General features: G+C 47.0%; 1 protein-coding gene across 15 annotated transcripts in view; it reads left to right on the forward strand.

Moving 5' to 3' along the window:
* Positions 1 to 1,899: 1,899 nt before the first annotated feature.
* Positions 1,900 to 19,865, forward strand: part of LOC106741604 (disintegrin and metalloproteinase domain-containing protein 11) — a 44,361-nt gene continuing 26,395 nt past the window's right edge. For 8 of the 15 annotated variants that reach the window (XM_014613769.1, XM_014613777.1, XM_014613775.1 and 5 more), the window contains exons 1-2: positions 2,729 to 2,816; positions 18,598 to 18,648. In XM_014613769.1, coding sequence (XP_014469255.1) covers positions 2,729 to 2,816; positions 18,598 to 18,648 — 139 coding nt within the window. Of the gene's footprint in view, positions 2,817 to 18,597; positions 18,649 to 19,865 lie in introns of all 15 variants that reach the window. The other 7 variants (XM_014613765.1, XM_014613768.1, XM_014613766.1 and 4 more) reach the window with 2 other exon arrangements.

A 19,865-nucleotide genomic window follows, 5' to 3' on the forward strand; every position in this document is an offset into this window, starting at 1 on the left:
AGGGAGTGACTCTCCTCCTTTTCCCCTCCTTTCTCCCTCCCTCTCTCTCTTTCTCTCTCTCTCTCTCTCTCTCTCTCTCTTTATTTTTTCTTTGAGATACAAAATATATATAAATCTCAGAAAGATAAATTATGGAAACAATATACTGATGCCAGTGACATATATCTTCTCACGATCTCGACGATAATTAGGTTTTAGAAGAGATTTGAGCGAATCGAAAATCCGATAGTTACCAAGAGTTTCCCGAGTTTGAAATTAGACTCTACCTCCTGAATTCCAACATTTTCGGATATGTAATCCTCAATCTCTGGATATCTGACAGTTCTTGACTCTTCCCAAGTCGTTCGAGTCCTGGACATTTTTTTACATATCTTACAGCGTGAATAATTTAAGCTTCGTACCCGTTGTAAAGCAACTATCTACTTCAGAATCGGGATTTCTTAAATTCTAAGTGGTGCAGATCCTAAATCATTTAGCGGCCGCCTACGTAGACCGTTCCGCGTTCCAGGAATTTTTCAAGCCCTACCCAGTTCGACTCCCTAATTCTTTTCATTCCGGCTACCTCGTAGTAACAGCATCCACAGAGAGGAAGGGAGAGAGAGAGAGAAGAAGGGAGAAAGAGAGAGGGAGAGGAAGAGAGCTCCTCTTACTCAGAGCAATCTCAAACGCTCTTCACATACCACTACCACTTCGCAATAATTCCTCTACTCTTCCACAATCTCCACCTGATCCACCATCTCCGATATCCCGCGCTCCATGCCAACTATTGTCACCTAATCTGCCTCTCCCTTCCCTCCTCCTGCCTCCTTACCTTCTGATATACAGTTCACTCGCTTGATTGACGCTAATGATCCTCCTATCAATTAGTGGTTTCTTCACCTGTCAAGCGAGATCGAAAATGAAATCTCTACTATTGATTCCTCCTTCATCGCATTGGCTTTTACATCCTACGTTATCCGTGCAGAGCTCTTCGTTTAATAACATATCAAGATTTTAATATAATATAATTACTCGTTCGTCCATGTGTCAAATGCGACTCAAGCACATATTTCCGACGCGTATTCTAAGAGAAGCTAAATCCGAGAAACGCGCGAGTCCTTCCGCCCTCGTTCTTCATTCTCCTTCGTTCCTTTTTCTCGTATTTTTTTTCTCTCCTTTACCGCGTACACTTCCCAGGTCTCACGAAGGTCTAAGACACCCAGGGGTTATACAAAATCTAGAGTCCAGGCAATCTAGAACCCGGAGTAAGCTCCTTAGTCCTTCGCTTCCTTCAGCTTTGGGTCCCACAGATACTAGATCCCCCGCTCCTCAGTCTCCCCATTCGCTCTATCTCCGCCCACCCTCCTCATCGTATTCACCCTTCATCCGAGACCTTCTCCGTATCCACATCGGCACTCTCCGCGACTCTTCGTCCCGCAACCTCCAAACGGCAGGAACACCATCTTCAAGTCCGCCCGTGGCAGCTCCCGCCACCTGGTCCAGGATTCGTCCTCTCTCCGTCCTCTGTCTTACCCTACGCGCTACCCCAGCCGGGGGATTTCGCATCTCGATGCCGCTTCTACCCCCGCGGCGTTGCGAGGAAGCCGCCGGCGCGGCCGGCGCGCGTTATTGATTTGACAGGAATGACGGGAAATGGCGCAGGAATCGATAAGAGGTGGTCCAAGCTGCTGGTGCGCTGTGCGGGGGTGCGCTCTCGCGCGCGCGCGCGCGAGGAAGAACGCTGGTACAGAGCGAGTGAGCGAGCGAGCAAGCGAGCGAGCGAGCGAGCGAGCGGAGGACTGTGTGGGGTTGGTGTAGCAGGTGGAGGGAGATGGCGAGGGTCGAGAGGGCGGCAGCGGGGACAAAGAGAGGGAGCGGAGAATATTTTCATACTCCAGACTCCCGGCGTAGGTAGAAGATGGCAGCCGAGGCGTGATTCGGTCCGGGCAGTTTCTCTCTTCTGGCCGCGCGCGCGCGAGAGTAGGGCCGCAATCCGCTCCGGGAAGAAGAAGAAGCCGCCTCCGGGAAGTGTGCTCTCCCTTCGTGGTCCTCCTCGTTGTCGTCGGTCGTGCCCGTGGCTTGGAAATCCCGAAGGAAAACCGCCGGGAAATGATTTAAGGAGAAAGAGAGAGAAAGAGAGAGAGAGAGAGAGAGAGAGCGAGAGAGAGAAAAAGACGGACAGAGAGAGGCGAGAGGAGAAAAGAGTGACCGACTGACTGATTGACTGACTGAACCGACTGACTTGATTTGAGAGCAGCAGAGACAGACAGGGAGAGAGGAGAAAAGGGGACGAGAGTAAGAGAGAGAAAGAAAGAGAGAGAGAGAGAGAGAGAAAGAGAGAAAGAGTAAGGAAGAGAGGTCTGTTCAGCTCGGCTACGCTTCGCTCGCGCGACGTGTCCATCTCGCTGTTTTTCTGTCGTTTTTTTCGTCGCTGAATATATATATATATATATATACATATATATATATCTGTAGTCGCGCGCGCGCGCGCGTCTCGCGTCCCGCAGATAACGTTACGATAACGGTGTAGCAGCATCGGGAGGACCGGCTCGTGAGGACCGCTCTGATCCGTTTTAATCTGCTCCGCTCGGCTCCGCGTGCGTCTGATGAGCGAGGAGGTGGTAGACGTCGGTGATTATGCGCGTAATGAGTAATCCTGTAAAGCCTGTCGGGATCGCAGCAGCCGCCATCGCAGTGTTTCACGAGCGTCATGTAATATGGAATTAAACAATGTTGTTAAGACGTAAACATGTTCTGGCTACACTGTGGACTCTTTGTTCTCGTGATTGCCGTACCTGGATTTATTAGCAGCTTAGCCGACACCACGTCCAAGCGAGGTAACGCCTGCCTGTCTACCTACCTACTGCCTGCTTGCCTGCCTGCCCACCTGCCTGTCTGTCTGCCTGCCCGCCTACCTGCCTGTCTACCTATTTTAGTTTATCTTGTCTTCCCGCCTGGTTCAGATCGGTAGCTAGGTATATCGCTGGCTGGGTCTTACAATTGAGGTTCGATGCAGGTCCGGGTGAGATCGCGAGGTTCGTTGGAACGGTTCGGCCGGGTCGGTCCGAATTCTTAACCAAACGATCGTGTTCGTCGGTCCAGGGAGCTGAGTGTACACTCGGTTTCGATCAGCAGACGAAGATGATGACCCGATGATGTAGTTCGACATTAAGATAAGACACGAGGAATTATTTATCGAGTCAACCGGCAGCGCCATGTCTCTCTCTCTGTACGGGTGGTTGGCCGTATGAATGGGTGTATCGTCATGGAGGTATCGCACCTGCCTGCGCACTTTACTCGACTACCTTAGAAATTCCAGTAATCTTAAGTAGGTAGGATGCGAGGAAGGGGGGCTGGGTCTGTGACCGAAGATCCCGGCAAGAGGGATCTCGGAAGCGTCGAGCAATTATCGCTCTCGTAATTAGCGTCGTTGCTCTTAATAGAGATGCGTGGCTATTTCGATCCGTGATCAAAATCTAATGAATGTGCCGAATCTAATAATGAATGGTTTGACGTTAAAACCCGGCCCGGGTGATTCAGGTCGAGCTGGGTTTTGCTCGGCCCGTAATGGGCTGGTACAATTTCGGCCCGGTTGGCGAGAGTAATAATTTGATTCATAATTTCACGACAGCGCGAATTATTTCCTATGTAACCGTGTGATGTCAATCTGGATAGCAGGGTGCAATCATGTCGGGCGGCGTGGATGGCGGGTCGCTAAACACTTCTGTCACTGAATTAGTTTGAATTACTCATCGGATCACCGTGCGTGTTAGCTTGTTCGGTTAAATAGCTCGTTAGTTTTAATTACCTGGCTATACGCTCCGGATATTTTTACACTTCATCCGGTCGGCTGTATTCTCGAAAATTCTCGAGTTCCAGGAATCTTTAAAAGTCTCGGGCTTTCCCCGGATTATGTTCTTTGAGTAGCGACTACTTCGATTTTAGATGTATTAGCTTTCAATTGCCCTTGGTGCTTCGGGTATATTTTAAGCCTCAGGTTTCTCGAATCCGAAATGGTTTTGATCCTTGATCCCTTGAATTATAGATTCTACTTGAAAGCTGTGGCTTCTTCTTAGCGTCAAAGAACCTATGATGATGGATTGACGGACACGGAATTCTTGGAATCAATGGAATCCACGCGATTCGCGAATCCAGAATTTAAATAGCTCGATATTTAGAGATTAAATGTGTCTAGTCAAAGAAATATAGTTATGAATATATATACTCCAGGATATTCTCCCCCTCTCTCTCAAGAATCTGAACAATTTAAGTCTAGAGTATCCGAGACAGCTATAGAATTCAGGAGAACTAAGACCTGGAATTTAAGAAGACTTTCGATAATGATGTTTGAAAAAAATGGAAAAATTTAAGATATTAGGAATTCCAATCTAAAATCCGAGGAATCCGAGAGGACCGCTCGATCGTGTCCCTCTTCGTTCTCAAGACACTGCAGAGCTCGCGTTCTCTCTGCACCCTCCATCAAGGGTGAGCACCCCGTCGCGGTGCAACCCTCGACCTCTTAAATTATCGAGTTAAATTCTTACGTCCTCGACTCCTCTCGGATTTTGAAATCTTTATAATCCGGAGTTCTTGGATCCTCCAACTTTTCCGTTCTCGATTTTCTGTACTCGTCAATTCCTGCATTCTGTACTTTCCGCTTCATTGAATTTTGATACCTTTAATTTCCCGGATCCATGAATCTTAATATTGTCGGGTCTTTGGATCCTCCGGTCCTCGCGTTGAGTCTTGACCTCATTGATCCTGGAAACGTCAGTTTCCTCATATTTCGTGACTCGTGTCTCTTATTACGTCCCCTCTCAAGATCCTCTATGCCCCGTAATCTGCCAATTAATTATCAGGACGCATGTGTGTGTTCGAATATTTGCTCGACGCGATGTGTTGACCGTTCTTTATCTCTGCTGTGCATGATATCCCTCTTTTTGCGTGCACGTTTTATTTCTTTACAACAAAATACGGATAGATAATATACGGATAAAAGATAAGCGCAAATACTAGCATAAAGTAAAACGCAATTCAGTATAACTCGTGACCGGTAAATAATGAATATTTCACTTTGCGATGAAAAAGAGGAAAAAAGGCGGACACGCGTCCGCTCGTTTGTTGATATTTAATACGAACATTTTCCCGGTACGTTCGGCAACATTTTGCGAAATGACCGGGCGTTAGCTGACGCGGCATATAATATCCGCAATAAGCCTGCCTGCCCGTCCTCGTTACCATTGTACGATGCAGGCATCTTATTAATCTCGCTAATTTGCACGGGAGCAAAAAGCGCTAACCGGCGTGGCGCGCCTCGTAAATTCCGCGGATTCGCGCGTTTTGGTATTCGTCGGCGGAAAATGCGAATATAGATCAGCGGAACGACGGTGCTTACGAGCGTATGGTACGCGGATTTTCCGGAACGGTCGGGAAAACGCGACGCCGGGCGTCGGAATGCGCGTAATCGTTACGTACATTTCCGTCGGTCTTCAAATCCTGCCGCTGCATTATTCATAATGTTATCGCGCGGAATTACTCCGCGCGAGAGCGCGCTCGCTTTGCATGTCGCGCGATCCGACGCCGCCGCCGTCGCCGCCGCCCATCGCGTAAAACTGCGAGCACGCGAATGTGCGCTTTGCACATGCATCATCGCATGTAGCCGCTTATCGTGCCGTCGATTTCCCCAACGTCGGCGGTGACGGTGACGGCAATGACGATGCATCGCATCCTTTAATAGACGGATATTCGTGTCGCTCCGCGCTGGAATGAAATTTTCGGGAAAATTAGGGAAAGGGAGCACGTCTCTATTTGCAAAACGGCAGCGTTCTCTCGCTTTTATCGCACGCGAAACATTAATGTACACGATGACTGAACGCGACGTTTTGAAACACTATGAAATTTTAACCGGCGAGATTTTCCCAACGAACACGGGATTTTTAGCAGAGGGAGAGAGAGAGGGGGAGAGAGAGAGAGAGAGACGAAATGATGGATTTTTGAAGTTGCGCAATTTTAACGACGCACGATTCGTTTATCTCCGCGTCGGTAAAATATCTCAGCAAAATACCAGTCCAGTGTCAACTATATTTGCGCGTGTAAATTATCTTTAAAGGTCGAGCCGGTTCAACACGACGGTCATAAAATATTTATAAGCTCCTTAGAAACTAATTTCGAAAATATACAGTTTCCTCACGGGGCCAGCAATAAATATTTTAATGACTGCTTTAATGTTTCCTTATACGATCAGATCGGTGCGGGAGCGGGGCAAATTGAAAAATAACGCGCGTCGGCGGTTTTCTTATATATCCGAGCTGCTTGAAATCGCTCGAAAATAATGAACGGAAATATTGCGGAAATATAACGAATAACATAATCTTATTCCAGAGTCAATTCCCGGCGGGACTCTATCTGGAGGAAACTTTCGTTTGGATCTTGGTTGTAAAGTCAACTCAACGCAAAAACCGCGCGAAAAAAGTTGCACGGCGGGACGACGCGTGAGCAAATTTTACGGAAAGATCGATGTTCAAGTCGTTTTGAGGAAGCCACGAGTGCGAAGCACACTCGGCCGGCGCGTTTATGTTTACAACATATTTCCGTAATCGTGAAGTGTAGCTCGGCCCTGGTTAACTCTGGCGTGACGCATCGATGAAAAATACACAAGTAGTCGCAGTCGTGTTAAACGATATTCATCTATGGTAGTTGAAAAATGTCGCTTGTAAGTGATATCGTTCTTCCAATGGCCTTGCTATTATTTACAGACACGCGGTACGCGTTACGAGATTGATTACGATTGATACGAGATTGATAGATCACAAGGTAATAATATAATCGCAAAAATATCTCCTGAATAATCGGTGAAATATTCTCGATATTAGATACATGCGGTACACAACGCGCTTTCAGCGAGGTGGGAGATAAATATTTTCGTGATGTAATTAATCGTCGTCAAACATAACATACGATTGAAAATATTATATCGGAATCTCCATCGAGAATGAAATAACGTCGCTTACGCCGAAGGGGTTGTACGAGGGGGCGGGGGGTCGGAGTGCGAAAGGGAATATTTTGTTTACCCATTGTACGCGGAATCAATCAACTTGTATCCTGCAATTAATCAAGGACGTGGGACGGGAAGACGGCTCGTCGACGAGTTTCCTCGAGCAAGGCCCACGAGATTGAAATGGCAGTGTGCCAGTTCGAACTTATTGGCTTTTAATACGTGAACCCACGACCGATTTTGCAGCTCGTGGAATAGAACGGCGATTCCTCGAAATCTCGGTGTAATAAGCGGAGAATTTAATGCCGGATTTACCGTCGGTTTATCGTATCTTGGGGACAATTAAGAAAAAAAAAATCAAAAGCAACGAGTTCGAACGATTGATCGTACGTGTCGAATTCTCTGAAGAAGAGAAGTGACTATTTTTTTTTCCACAGAGACTCATAGAGAAACTGTATTTAATAAGAACAATTATACGCCAACTAATGTAATATTAATAAGTGCTCGAAAGCGCGCACAGAGAGCGGAAAGGCTAGACGAGCCTGGCGGACGTTAACACGATGAAGACGTAGTCGCTGGTCGAGTGGTTGAACATCCACTCGTTTAAGCACTCACATGTATCTCCTCATTTAACCACTTTCCCAGTGACTGCGTTTACATCGCGGCGTCACCCACGATTTTCACTCGTCCACATTCCCCCGGCTGTAGTAGTATTCTTTTTGCGTACGCGCGCGCGCGCGTGTGTTGTATCCGATAATTTAGCACGCAATTTTATACTATATTACATAAGAAAGAAAAAAGATCAGCTGCAGTAGATGGATTAATCGTAACGTATGGACACCTAAAACTTTAGCAGCGTAACCAATTTTAATTGCTGCAGCGGCAAATTCTTCTGCTGCAATAGCAAACTCGTTTGCTGCAGCAGCAAACATACCATATCGTAAATGTCACGATACGTTTGCCGCAGAAGCAAAAGAGTTTGCTAGTGCAGCAATTAAAATTGATCGCGTTGCTAAAATTTCAGGTGTCCATATATTACAATTAAAATTTAGCTATTAAAGCTAATCTCTTTTTCTGTGAATAAATAACGCACGGTTTTTTTCCCTTGGACATTCGTTCGCACTAAATCAAGTGAAAATGAATCCCTCATTAACGTAATTACAACCGTTGATTTGCATAAGATGTTCCTTTTCAGACATTCGCAAGAAGGAATTGGTTCCCCCACGGGGAGAACCAATTTTGCTGAAACAGCAAATTGTTTGTTAATATAATGGTAGCAAAAACAATTTGTTTGAACAGTAAAGAGAGTTTAATTAAGAGTATTAATTGCTGTCTGCTGAATATACGGGCAGCAAGATAATTTGGTAACGTCAATTAAATTTTATTGCTGTCGCAACGACGTTTCGTCACAGCAAAAAAATTATTTTTCCCACGTAACAAATCTTTTTGCTGTCACTATATTAATAAACAATTTACTGTTCCAGCAAAATTCGTTCCCTCCGTGCACAGCTAAAAACTAGCTGTCCGTATAATACAACGGAAATTTAATTACCAGACTTAATTTTTCACTGTGAGAGCTAATCTTATGACTATAGTCGTACACGTACAAAAAAATTAGCTCCGACAGCTAAAAAACTACGTCTGGTGTACTAACTGGTAACTAAATTTCAGTTGTATTACCCGGACAGCTAGCTTTTAACTGTGAGAGCTGATTTCTTTTTTTCCGACGCGGTGTTTCGGTGAGACCGACCCCACGGAGATGAGACAATACGGATGAGCGCGTTTACCGTCGCGGTAGATCCAGAGTGATATGTTTTCCAAATTTCCAAACCGGTCTTCCTTTCCGACGAGGGTGCACGATGAAGGATTAACTGGAACCGCAGGAATAGTGTTAGTATGCCGAGCTACAAATCGATCCGGATTATCGATCGACGTTGCATTGTAACGGCGGCACGATAAAGGCGCCGCGTTGCAAGTATGCACACAATCGTGTGCAAAACGATCAATTTCGCACACACACACACACACACACACACAACATACATGCGAACATCCTTCCACTTGCCCGCGTATCTGGCGATCGATTTCTCTTTCTCTCTCTCTCTCTCGCGATGTCGTAGGGCAGCGATCAACAGGAAATCGCGAAATAACGAGGCAAGTCGACTGCAGAGCGCCTGCAGTGTACATTGACGTATGCGTTGGTAGTGATGACGTAATAAGGGTGGCAACGCAAGAGAGAGAGAGGGAGAGAAGAGAGGGGTAACGGACCAGGAGGGGAAGGAGATGAGGTCTTACGCGGTTATCGAGTGACGGAAGAACGATGGATTTACTAACCCTCGGAATGCATAATGTGGGTCAATCTGATCCGGTGCTCCTCTCTACCTCCGCAAAACGTGAATTGCACACCGGTTACTTCGCCCGAGCGCTGGCTCGGGAAGATGGGGAGGGGGTTGTGTGTATCGAGTGTTCCGCGAGACGCGAGACGCGCAGGGGCTCTGTGCGAAAAAATTCGTTGAGAGAGGAAGTACTGCGCCAGACATTTTGCATAAAGTAGGTCGGACGCGCGCCGGTGCATCGTCAGTTATCAATGAACAGCTGCGGGGATGATCCACCTATCCCGCCTTCCGCGAATTTCGTCACGTACTCTCACCCGCCTCGGGTTCTCCGCGGCGCTCTTAGCATGCTCGAGTTTGTTGTTCCGTTTGAATTTTGTCCCCTCGCGCGAATCCCCGATGTTTCCGGCCGTGAGAGATCGAAAACTTGGTCACGTAGCGATAAAAATTCAGGGAGGGTAGAAAGCCGGGACACGCGCGCGCGCGAGGCGTCGGGACGCGAGGGCGAAATTAAATTTCTCGCGGAAAGAGGCCGAGTCACTCACCGGCTACGTGAAAAGGAGATCTCCAATTTTAGCATGATCTCTGAAAGCGGCTACGAAACTGGGCCGGCGCGGTCGTACACGGCGCCCTGTATACGAGAGAGGCATGCCCTTTTATGCGCTCCCGCGCGCCCTTTATCTCCCCCGAAACCGCATTATTAGGTTTGCCGGCCGCGATATATTCGTGTGGTCCGATTAATTTATAGAGAGATCGAGACAGCGAGAAAGCAGCCGAGGAAGCTTCCGACGTGCGGCGGGGAAGGACCCGGAGGATCCGGACACGAGCTGCTCGAACGGATTATCGTTGAATGAAACGGAGTGTCGATTCGTGTTGCAGCTGTTACACATCCTCACCCTTACCTCCTCGCGACGCGTCGGTCGGCGGTGGCGTGCGTATTGGCTGCCGGTGTGCAAACAATATCGCGGTGGAGGCGAGGCGGGCAAATTTCCGGATCATTTTCCCCCCGAAGTCGTCGTCGCCGACGACGACGGAAAACTTCTATACGAGTTCGGTATCCGGCTTTTCCGACTGATGCACCTTTATACAGCGTATATTTGCCATCCTTACGCTCCCGAATATCTGTGAATTACAATATCTTTAACTCCACAAACACGCAACACGGGAAAGGGAAATAGTCCTAAATCTCTCTCTCTCTCTCTCCCTCTCTCTCTCTCTCTCTCTCTCTCTCTCTTTCTCTCTCAATGATAGATACACGGAAAAAAGTCTGATTGTATTAATTAGAAAGGGAACGACCAGATGCATTTTGGTTAAAGGAAATAGAATTTATGATTATAAGAATCACACTTGGGCCGTAAGAATTTCAGAAATTCCGTTTCCTTCAAAGTGTTTGGTTGTTCCCTTTCTGATGAAAGCAACCAGATTTGTTTCTCCATGTATTCTTATGCATAAGCAAGAATATTATAATCTTCTTAGAAGATTTTTAGCCTTGACTTGATTGAATTTGTATGATACGAGAATCACCTGTACTCAATGCAGGACTAAAAATTTTCGAAGAATATTACAATATTCTTGTTGTACATGTGAAAATATTATACATATGAGAGAAATTTAAGATTACTTCTTTTCTGTGTACATATATATGTAGATAGAATAGAAATCATACTGATGATAAAAACGTTTTCTTTTTTATCAAGAGCGTGAATTTCGAAGAAACTCGACAGAAAACAGCGCGAGTGCCTTAAGTAGAAAATACCTCTATGGCCAGACAGAGGTAAAGCGGATCGAGTGGCTTTCTTTCGCAGAAATTTAAGCACCCTCTCTCTCTTTCTCTCTTTCTCTAAGGACGACAATCTTTACCTTCCTCTTACTTTTATTCACGATGCCAGACGTATCTCTGCCGTCGAAATTCGGGATAATAGCGAAATATCGAAATGGCAAAGCTCTGAATTGGCGCGGCTGGAATCGCAGCTTCGGATCGAAATTGCCGGGCGCTCTCGTGGCGGGTCATTTTTCCCATATGTCCTCTTAAATCGTTCTCGACGCCTGAGAAATTCCGGCGGAACTTAGCAGCCGCTTTTCCAGCTGACTCACCCACAACCTGCACTAGTACCGTCCATTTTCCTTTTTCGGGAATGACCGTCATTATTCTCTATCTCGATACCCGGCCGAATACTGTGGGAACCGGCAAACGGCAGCGACAGGGCGTAAGACAAGGATATAAATACAATGTCACGGGTGGTTCGCGATAGCGGAAATATCTATTATTAGGTATCACGATGACACATACATTTTTAAGTCGAACGTCTCGACATAAACATCCGTAAGCACTTTCGGGTCTTCGATCCGAGACTGCGATTATCCCGAATTTCGTCGGTAGTAACTTATATTGTTGCGACTAAAAATAAAACGGTAAATTTCGCCTGCCGTGGCACTTAAATTTCCGCCAAAGAAACCATTCGATACGTTTTTTACTATTTGTCTGACTAGTGAGGCATTTTCTACTTAAACCTCTCGCGTTGGTTCCTGCGCAGCAAAAAATTGTTTACAAACGGTCCACCCAAATTTTAGTGTTACTTTAACAAAATGAATACGTTAAAAAGTAATATGTTAACAAGATGTATGTTTTTATAGGATATATAATTTAATTAATAATATGTAATTTACGGAATACGTAATTTAACATATTTTTGTATTTTTCAACGTATTCCTCATGTTAAAGTTATATAGAAATTTACGTTAACCGTTGTAATAAAAAGTTTTTGTTTTTATATGTATCGAGAGTCGAGATTTACGCTGTATTTGATGTCTTTGAAATCCGGAGAATTGAAAAATCGTGAATCCAATTAGATGTGCGGGAATCCTAAACTCCGTAAAACTGCAGGTCACCATAAAGAAAGATTAGGAATTTCGAGTGAAACAGTGGGAAAAATGTCGGGCAACTTCGAACCGTGAAGAATGCCAATCCGAGGAAGCGGCTGTCAGTGTCCCTCTGCGACGAGACAAACGGATTGAAAGATCAGGGCGAAAGGAAAGAAGAGCGGTCAGGAGGAACGCAAAGCATGGTATTTGTTTTAGAATTCCTACGCTTTACCGGTGTTCAAAGTGGCAAAGCGTTTGAAATCTGAAACAAATGCGTGCAAATCTTCATCCCGGACAGGAGCCAGAAGGACTCACGGAGGAGATGCGTGATTCTGCACGCATGAAGCATCACGAGGTCATCGTGCGAAGGGGAAAGTGAGCCACTTGAGCGTGATTAATCATTGTCTCTACCCCCAGGATTACGCACCGGCGTCGTATCCTTTTTGCCGAGGAGTCCCGCTGAGAGAACTCGAGCTCACGTCTCGGGACGTTATATAAAAATAAGAACGTTGAGACCTGTTGTTCATTAGACGCCCTTTACTACGCGCGGCTTCCTTGCGCGGGCACTTTTATTGTAAGTGTCCTTGCGACTATTGGCAATTATCCACCCTCGAAACGATATTTTATATCTTCCCGTGTATAAAACGTGGAAATAATCCAGCGAAGTTTTATCTCTTGATAAATTCAAAAGTTATCTTCAGACAAAGCTAAATTAAGATTGAACCGTTATTAAACCGGACTCTTTAACACACACCCGCACATGCACGCATGCGCACGCTTAGATTTATTTTTTGAAGTTTCGTAGAAATATATTGAAAAATATAGGATATATCCGGCACTCGATATCAAACTTTTCGTTCGGCGTTCCAAATTGATCAAAGAATTCGTGGAGGAAGGGAGTGGCGGTATTTCCGAGATGTCGTGCACCTAAGTATTTGTTCAGCCTGCAGAGTCTGGCGCATTCGTGAATCTTCCATAAATGCAGGAAATAAATAGTTGCGACAAACACGGAAGGGAGACAAATTCCGCGAGGGTGGGCGGTTCAAAGCGAAACTCCGTTCGCTCCTGATTGCATATTTATTCGATTTCAGAGCTGCTACGCGCGGCGTGATGTGTGTCGACGGGACAAATCAAAAATCAAAACCGGCGGGAGATATCGCCACGAACGGGGACACGGGTCTGCAAAAACGCGAGTTTATGCGCTTCCGCTTTAAATAATTCTTCGTATTAACGTTTCATGCCGGCCTTGCTACCGCGAAAGCTGAATTAAAATTCAATTGTCATCTTCACCGTAATCTCGAATACCGGACTTCCCTTCGCGGGGATATTCCTTTCACTTCCTATAGAACTTCAGGGCTTGCTTCGCGTCGCGTAACAATCGCGAAATTCCGCAATCAGTGCTTATGACAAAATCGAGCGGCCGACAATACGCGAGCCGAAAATTCATTTTAAGGATCCCGCGGATATGATAATCCGCTGATCCTTGCATTTCCGGATTCTCAGATCCGCAAATCTCGAGATCCTCGAATTCGCGGGGAATCGCGAAGAATTAAGACGAAAAAAGTGAATAAATAGTAGCCGGACGCGGGGAATGGCCGAAAAGGGGGTGGAGAAGTAGAGGGGGGGGTGGCGGGAATGGGTTGTGTTTTAACCGGCCCGCCATTCACACAGCACTTTCCTCACCGGTCTTCCTCTCCGCGGCGCCCACCATCTCGTCCTCCTTCGCGCTTCTCATCCCATCGTGGAAACGTTTCCATGCCGGTCTTCGGGATAAATAGTTTGCACAGGAAAAGGATTTCCACGCCGGCAATTTATCTCGAACGTACGCGCGGCTCCATTAAGTGGAGACGCAACCCTTTGAGTCTGTAGATGGGTAGAGATGCTGCGGATTTGGGATTGCGCGGGAGGGGGGGGGGCTTAAAGCTGTAATCATGGGATTTCGGGACGCGCGGAACACGGACGACAAGGCAGGCTGATAATTTCGGAGGAGGGAAATTACTTTGCGCGCGATCGCGATCCCGGATTTTCGGGCAGATTTATGTTTTTCGCGGTGGATTACGTTATCGCGCGTGTTTCTCATTTTCGGAAACGCCGCCGGCCCAAACGACCCAGCATCCTCGCTGATAGCTGTAATGAGCGTACGAACGACGCTCTGGGTTAATTGCCGGAAAATCCTGACTTCTCTCCTGCCGCTCATAAACTTTAAGACACTTGGATGCTATCGATCCGGGATCCTGTGAGATTTATTCCTGAGCGTCTTAAATCCGCAGTCCTCCCCCCCCCCCCCNCTCTCTCTCTCTCTCGATCTTCCGGATTTTGAGACTTAGAGATTTTGGGATTTCGAGATTGGCTTAGTTCGCCGAACTTTAACCTCAGGTTGACGGCCGCGAGGTCAACTCGCAGGACCGTGGTTCAATAGCCGGTGATTCGAGATTCGCGGACGTGTCTTCTTGCCAAAACGAGCTCTCCGCGGCGATGCCGCAGCGAAAAGAATGGTTTACTGTAAAAAGAAATCATTGTGGACGGAGGACCGGGAGAATTTTACTTGCGAAGGAATCGACAGCTGCTGCTTTCTTCTTTCTGCGGCGATAAAGTTAAGAGGGCTTTAAAAAGTAAGGGCAGTTTAAGATGCTTGCCAATCGGGCTTCGCGTCGAGTAACATGCTCTTTGTACGAAATGAATTCAACGGAACGGATCGAGGGCGAGCCTCCGACAGGGGAAAGTTTATCTTCCGGTAACGAGTGGCGAAGAAATTTTAGGAATCCGGAAACACGTACCTCGCGAATTTGGCCTGAATTTCACGGATTTGCATCCCTAAGTTTCTAGAGCCCCTTACGAGAACCGGTACAATCTCTCTCTCTCTTTCTCTATCTCTCTCGTAAGTATTCGCGATAATACAAATAATTCTCCAACTCGCGGAAATTCCATTTCGTAAGTTTTAATTAATTTCGCACGCTGCTGCTTCTTTCGCGAAACTATAAAGAATACAAAGATATCGTTTCCAAGCTGTCGCGTTTCTTTTTCGGTCTCGAGTCCTTAAAAAGAGAACGGATCCTTCTTTTTTCATCTGGATATCACGGGACGCTTTCGCATCCCCGAAACTGTTTCTAAGAATTCCTGCATCTTCGAGTCTGCTAGTGTTTGAGTTTAACGTTTTAATCGCGTCGAAAGATCGTAACTTCCGGCACAGTGCCGTTAGGCACAGCGTGAGAGAGGGTGAAAAAGAGCGAGAGAGCGAGAGAGCGAGAGAGAGAGAGAGGGGGAGGGAGGGGGAAGAGGGAGAGAATGAGAAAGGCTAAAGGAAAGGACGGAGGGAAAAGCAATCAATCTTTGAGAGGCAGATGAGTGCGGGAACCTAAAATATAGGGCAACACAAATTTAGTCTGGCTGCCGGTCCACGTCCACGTGTCGACGTGAATGCGCAACCGCCCGGGTTTGTAATCGATATTGCCGACAAGGCACCACGCCCTGCACCTGCGAGATCTGCCGGGATATGCAATGCCGCCGAACCGAACCTAGTCGAACCTTGCCCAGGACTCTCTCTCTCTCTCTCTCTCTCCCCCTCTCTCTCTTTCTCTCCCTCCCCTCTCTCCCCCTCTGTCTATCCCTTTCTCCATTTTTCTTTATCGCGCGCGCCCTTTTGCATCCTCTTGTCGAACGTGCGTCGGAACTCAGATGATTTCGGGCTTCTTTGAGAAACGCTCTTTGAGTCCTGGATAAACCGATTGTTCGATCCCATATGCGACGGCACGATGTTCGCGTGGAATTTCTTTGGAACCTTCCCCGGAGGTCTTTAATTTTTCCCACACACTCGCCCGCCCTTTATTATAATTCGAAACTCGTGCTCCCTCCCACGGAGCTTGGAAATTTCGGGTTACGCGGAGCCAAATAGACTGTATTATTGGGTCCCTCGTGCAACGCAGTGCAGTGACATTGGAGCCGGGTCTAGTTGAGTCTCCCTCGATCGGGATTCTCGCGTGACCTTTTGCATTCCCTTCCCGAGCATGCTCTGAAAGTTAGGTGATTTCAAGATCCTTTGAAGCGGGAGCCTTCGAGCACCAGATAAACCGATTGTTATATGCGATGACATGGTGCCTCCCCCTCCGAGAGAATGTAGCTAAACCTCCCCCGGGGACTTTTCATCCCTCTCGCGTGCTTATCTGCCATCTCGGCCGTTATGCCGTACCCGCGCGTTTTTCTCGCTGATTTTTCGACCTCCCGATTATACAATCTTGGCTAACGGGGATTATTAAATTCCACGTTGCCGTATTTACGTGCCCGAACCTGCCTGAACTTGGCCTGGGTTAGTTACCGTTCTTCGCGCGCACCTGCGACCCTTCGTGAGTGACACCGTGCGGGACTTAAACGCCGGAGAACCTTTCCCGGTTCTCGACTCCCTAATAACTTAATTATCAAGTTTCTCATGCAACGCCGTCGAACTTCTTTCATCTTTCGCGCCCGAAAAAAGTCTCTCTCTCGCCACTTCGACTTTAAATCCAGCTGGAATCTCGTTACCTCGAATCGCAAACGCCTCGATATTAAATGTCGAGCGGAGAGTAACGAAATTGCCGCGATTCCCGTCGAGTGACGTGAATATATTATATAGAATAGAGATTTCTCTCTCTCTCTCTCTCTCTCTCTTGTGGCGACGATAAATAACTATGTCGTTTGGAAAATTCCACGTAGTTGCTCAGTCGCGATGAGTGGCGCTCCGGTTCCACTCGAAGGGCCCCGAAGGGCTCGCGAGGGTTAAGAATCGCCGCTATAGAGCCTCCGCCGTCATTGACTCCGATCCATTCGGGGCCGGCTTCGCCCCAGGCTGATTTTTTGTGCTCCGCTGCTCCCCGGAAGTAGGCCAGTACAAACCGTCCCTTTATCCGCGCCATGTCGGCCTTATGAATTTTGCGGTAAGAAATTCTGCGCGCACGGGGCAATGAAAAAGTTCCGCCATCCGTTCTCATCCTTGCGCAGGATAAAAATGCAAATACTACGCCGTATATATCCTTAACGCTCGCCGCTCCTCGGTGCGAACGTTTCGAGCAACCCGCATCGCAAACTCCAACGAATCGCTCGGACAGATCCCTTTTTGCAAAAAAGGGGAGCACAATACTGTCGTGCGGCGATCGATCAAGGGAGAAGGAAAGCGCGAGGACGGGAGTCAACGCATATTCGCGCGAGGGTAGAAGAGAGAAAGAGAGAGAGGCGGCATCTTATATCTAGATAATATAAGGAATTTATTCGCGATACGTATGCGGGAATAAAAAAGTCCCGGCTTTCTGTATTATGCAGACGAATGAGAAAGCCAGAGCGAGCGTACGATAATAACGGGGCGAGCAACCGTTGCATAATTAACGGATTCATTACGACGTTTCAATATTGAAGCGGCCAACATCGGTCGTCATCGCCTCTTCGCCGCCGGGATATCTGATGTTTTTAAATAGCATGTTTTTCGAGCCGCGGGGAACGTTTATTGGACCGGGGGCGGGAGTGCGTCGCACTTACGCGTCGCGACACACGGAGAAAACGATTTTGCTGGAACAGCAAATTGTTTGTCAATATAGTGACAACAAAATAATTTGTTTAAACAAAAAGATCCGATGAGAGTATTAGTTTTTGGTTATGATAACCTAAATTTTATCGCCGTCGCAACAACGTTTTGTTACCGCAGCGAAATTATTTTTCCTCTGTGTGACAAATCTTTTTGCCGTCACCGTATTAGCAAACAGTTTGCTGTTCCGGCAAAATTCTCCTCTCCGTGCAGCTCGGGATCGGGCGATGGGAGGAGTGTTGAGAAAACTTGTGTTTTCGCGAGCGAAAATTTAAGTGCGTCGTCTTCGCTCCTTTTTTCTTTGTTTTCGAACATCCGAATGAGTGAATGACTGCGAAACTATCCCCGGGCTGGAATTCTATTAAAGTTCGCCGCAAATTACGCAGGAAATAGCTTCTCGTCCGACAGATTCTTCCTGACGTCTCGGATCCGAAGTGTCCAGAACCCTAAGCTTCTTAAATGTTAAATCCTTTGATCCTTCATTCTTTTGATCCCCGATTCCTTGTTTAAGCGTGCTTGGCAAAGAGTTTGCTTTGCTTGAGGAAGTTCACTGAAGTTCGGCTCGTCGAAAATTCTCGGATAAACCACTGAAATACCTGAACACATCCCTCCCCCCTTCATTCCACCCGTAGGCTTCATTGTTAACCCTTTCGTCATTTTTTTACGGTAACGTTATTGTTGGCTGGTTATTAAGGAGAAGAAAAAAAAATTAAGTATCTCGCGGCTGTATTTGTGTGTATTTGTTAGCCCGTCGGTTCTTTGTGGAAGATTATTTTTGTTCTTTAGTGCACGATCGCTGACACGCTGCTCGTTACGACGATGCTCGACGCTCGATAGGGCTGTTTAATTTATCAAACCTGTATCTCCTTTTTCTGTTTCAGAAGCCGACTACACCTTAGATGATTCCTTTTGGAACGAAGAAACTCCCGTTGGTGAGTAGAGATATGTTGCGGATACACCATCGTAATATTTACACGACATTATCGCCGGTTACACGCGATTAAACTTAATTAGCGTTAACGTTAATCATTCACAACGGCTAACGGCTGCATAATTGAAAGTGTAATCAGCTAATTTATAAGGCTGCCGAGGTCTCAATGGGCGGGAGACTGTGTGCGGCTATTATTTGTGGAATTAATCAATTAACGTTACACAACGTACACAAGGCCGATTCCGGGTTTGCGGGGGAAGGATCCCTCACTTATCATTCACATCCTGAAAATAGACGTTGTTTCTTCGTGGCGGGAAAAAATCAGCGGGAGGATGCCGCGCCACTGCGATCCCTGCGCAATTGCGACGCAATCGCGGGAGGTTCTGCGTAAACAAACCTACCACCGTAAAGTGGAAGGACCGCAATGCAGCACTTTCGTTAGAAACTCGATCCTCGAGGACACGACAAATCCTCGAGCGGTTTATTGTTAAGTCAACACCGCTGATTGGTCGGAAATGCGAAACTTAAATTGGATTACATTTTAGACGGGGACAATGCACCGAGGCGGGCGCGAATATCCTGGCCTAGATATTACGATTGTGTAATGGGGAGAAATCTCCGTCTCGAGGGGGGAGAGTCTGGGTGTAGAAAAATTTCGCGAGATATCTCGTCGCGAATTTATATTTTATAATCCGGCGAGAGAGCGAAAGCTGAGAAAATGTTCATTGTAATGTATTTCGGCCGGTACGCCGACTGCCGGATTCGCGAGCTGGAATTAAGCGGCTTAATTAGGGATTAGGATCTAAAGCGGCGTTGAGCGTACACGAGTAAGCAGCAATAGTACGCAACGTTACACGAGACTTAATTCAATTTCACATGCCATTTGAATGTCTGTTATTTATTTCGGCGGGATTCAATTTGTAAAGTTAATTAATTCCGAGGACCGAAAGTCCCCCGGCGAAACGTCGCGCGCACGCGCGCGAGCGTGCTCGCTAGACGGCGGACTAACGGCGGAAAAAAAATCTAAGGGAGATTCAAGGAATTAAGGAGTTTAATTACGAGCCGGGAAGTTTCGAGCGGCGCGCGGGATATCGCGCGTTGCATGTAAAATTCGAGGAGCGCGGAAAGAACGCCCGGAGTGATCCCGGAATCTAAGCGCTCGAGGAATCCTAAGAATCGCGACGAGGATGTGCCTTTCTCCGCGCGCGAGAGGGCGGG

The sequence above is a fragment of the Dinoponera quadriceps genome, unplaced genomic scaffold (assembly GCF_001313825.1).
Source record: "Dinoponera quadriceps isolate SergipeBrazil2010 unplaced genomic scaffold, ASM131382v1 scaffold586, whole genome shotgun sequence".
Lineage (NCBI taxonomy): Eukaryota > Metazoa > Arthropoda > Insecta > Hymenoptera > Formicidae > Dinoponera > Dinoponera quadriceps.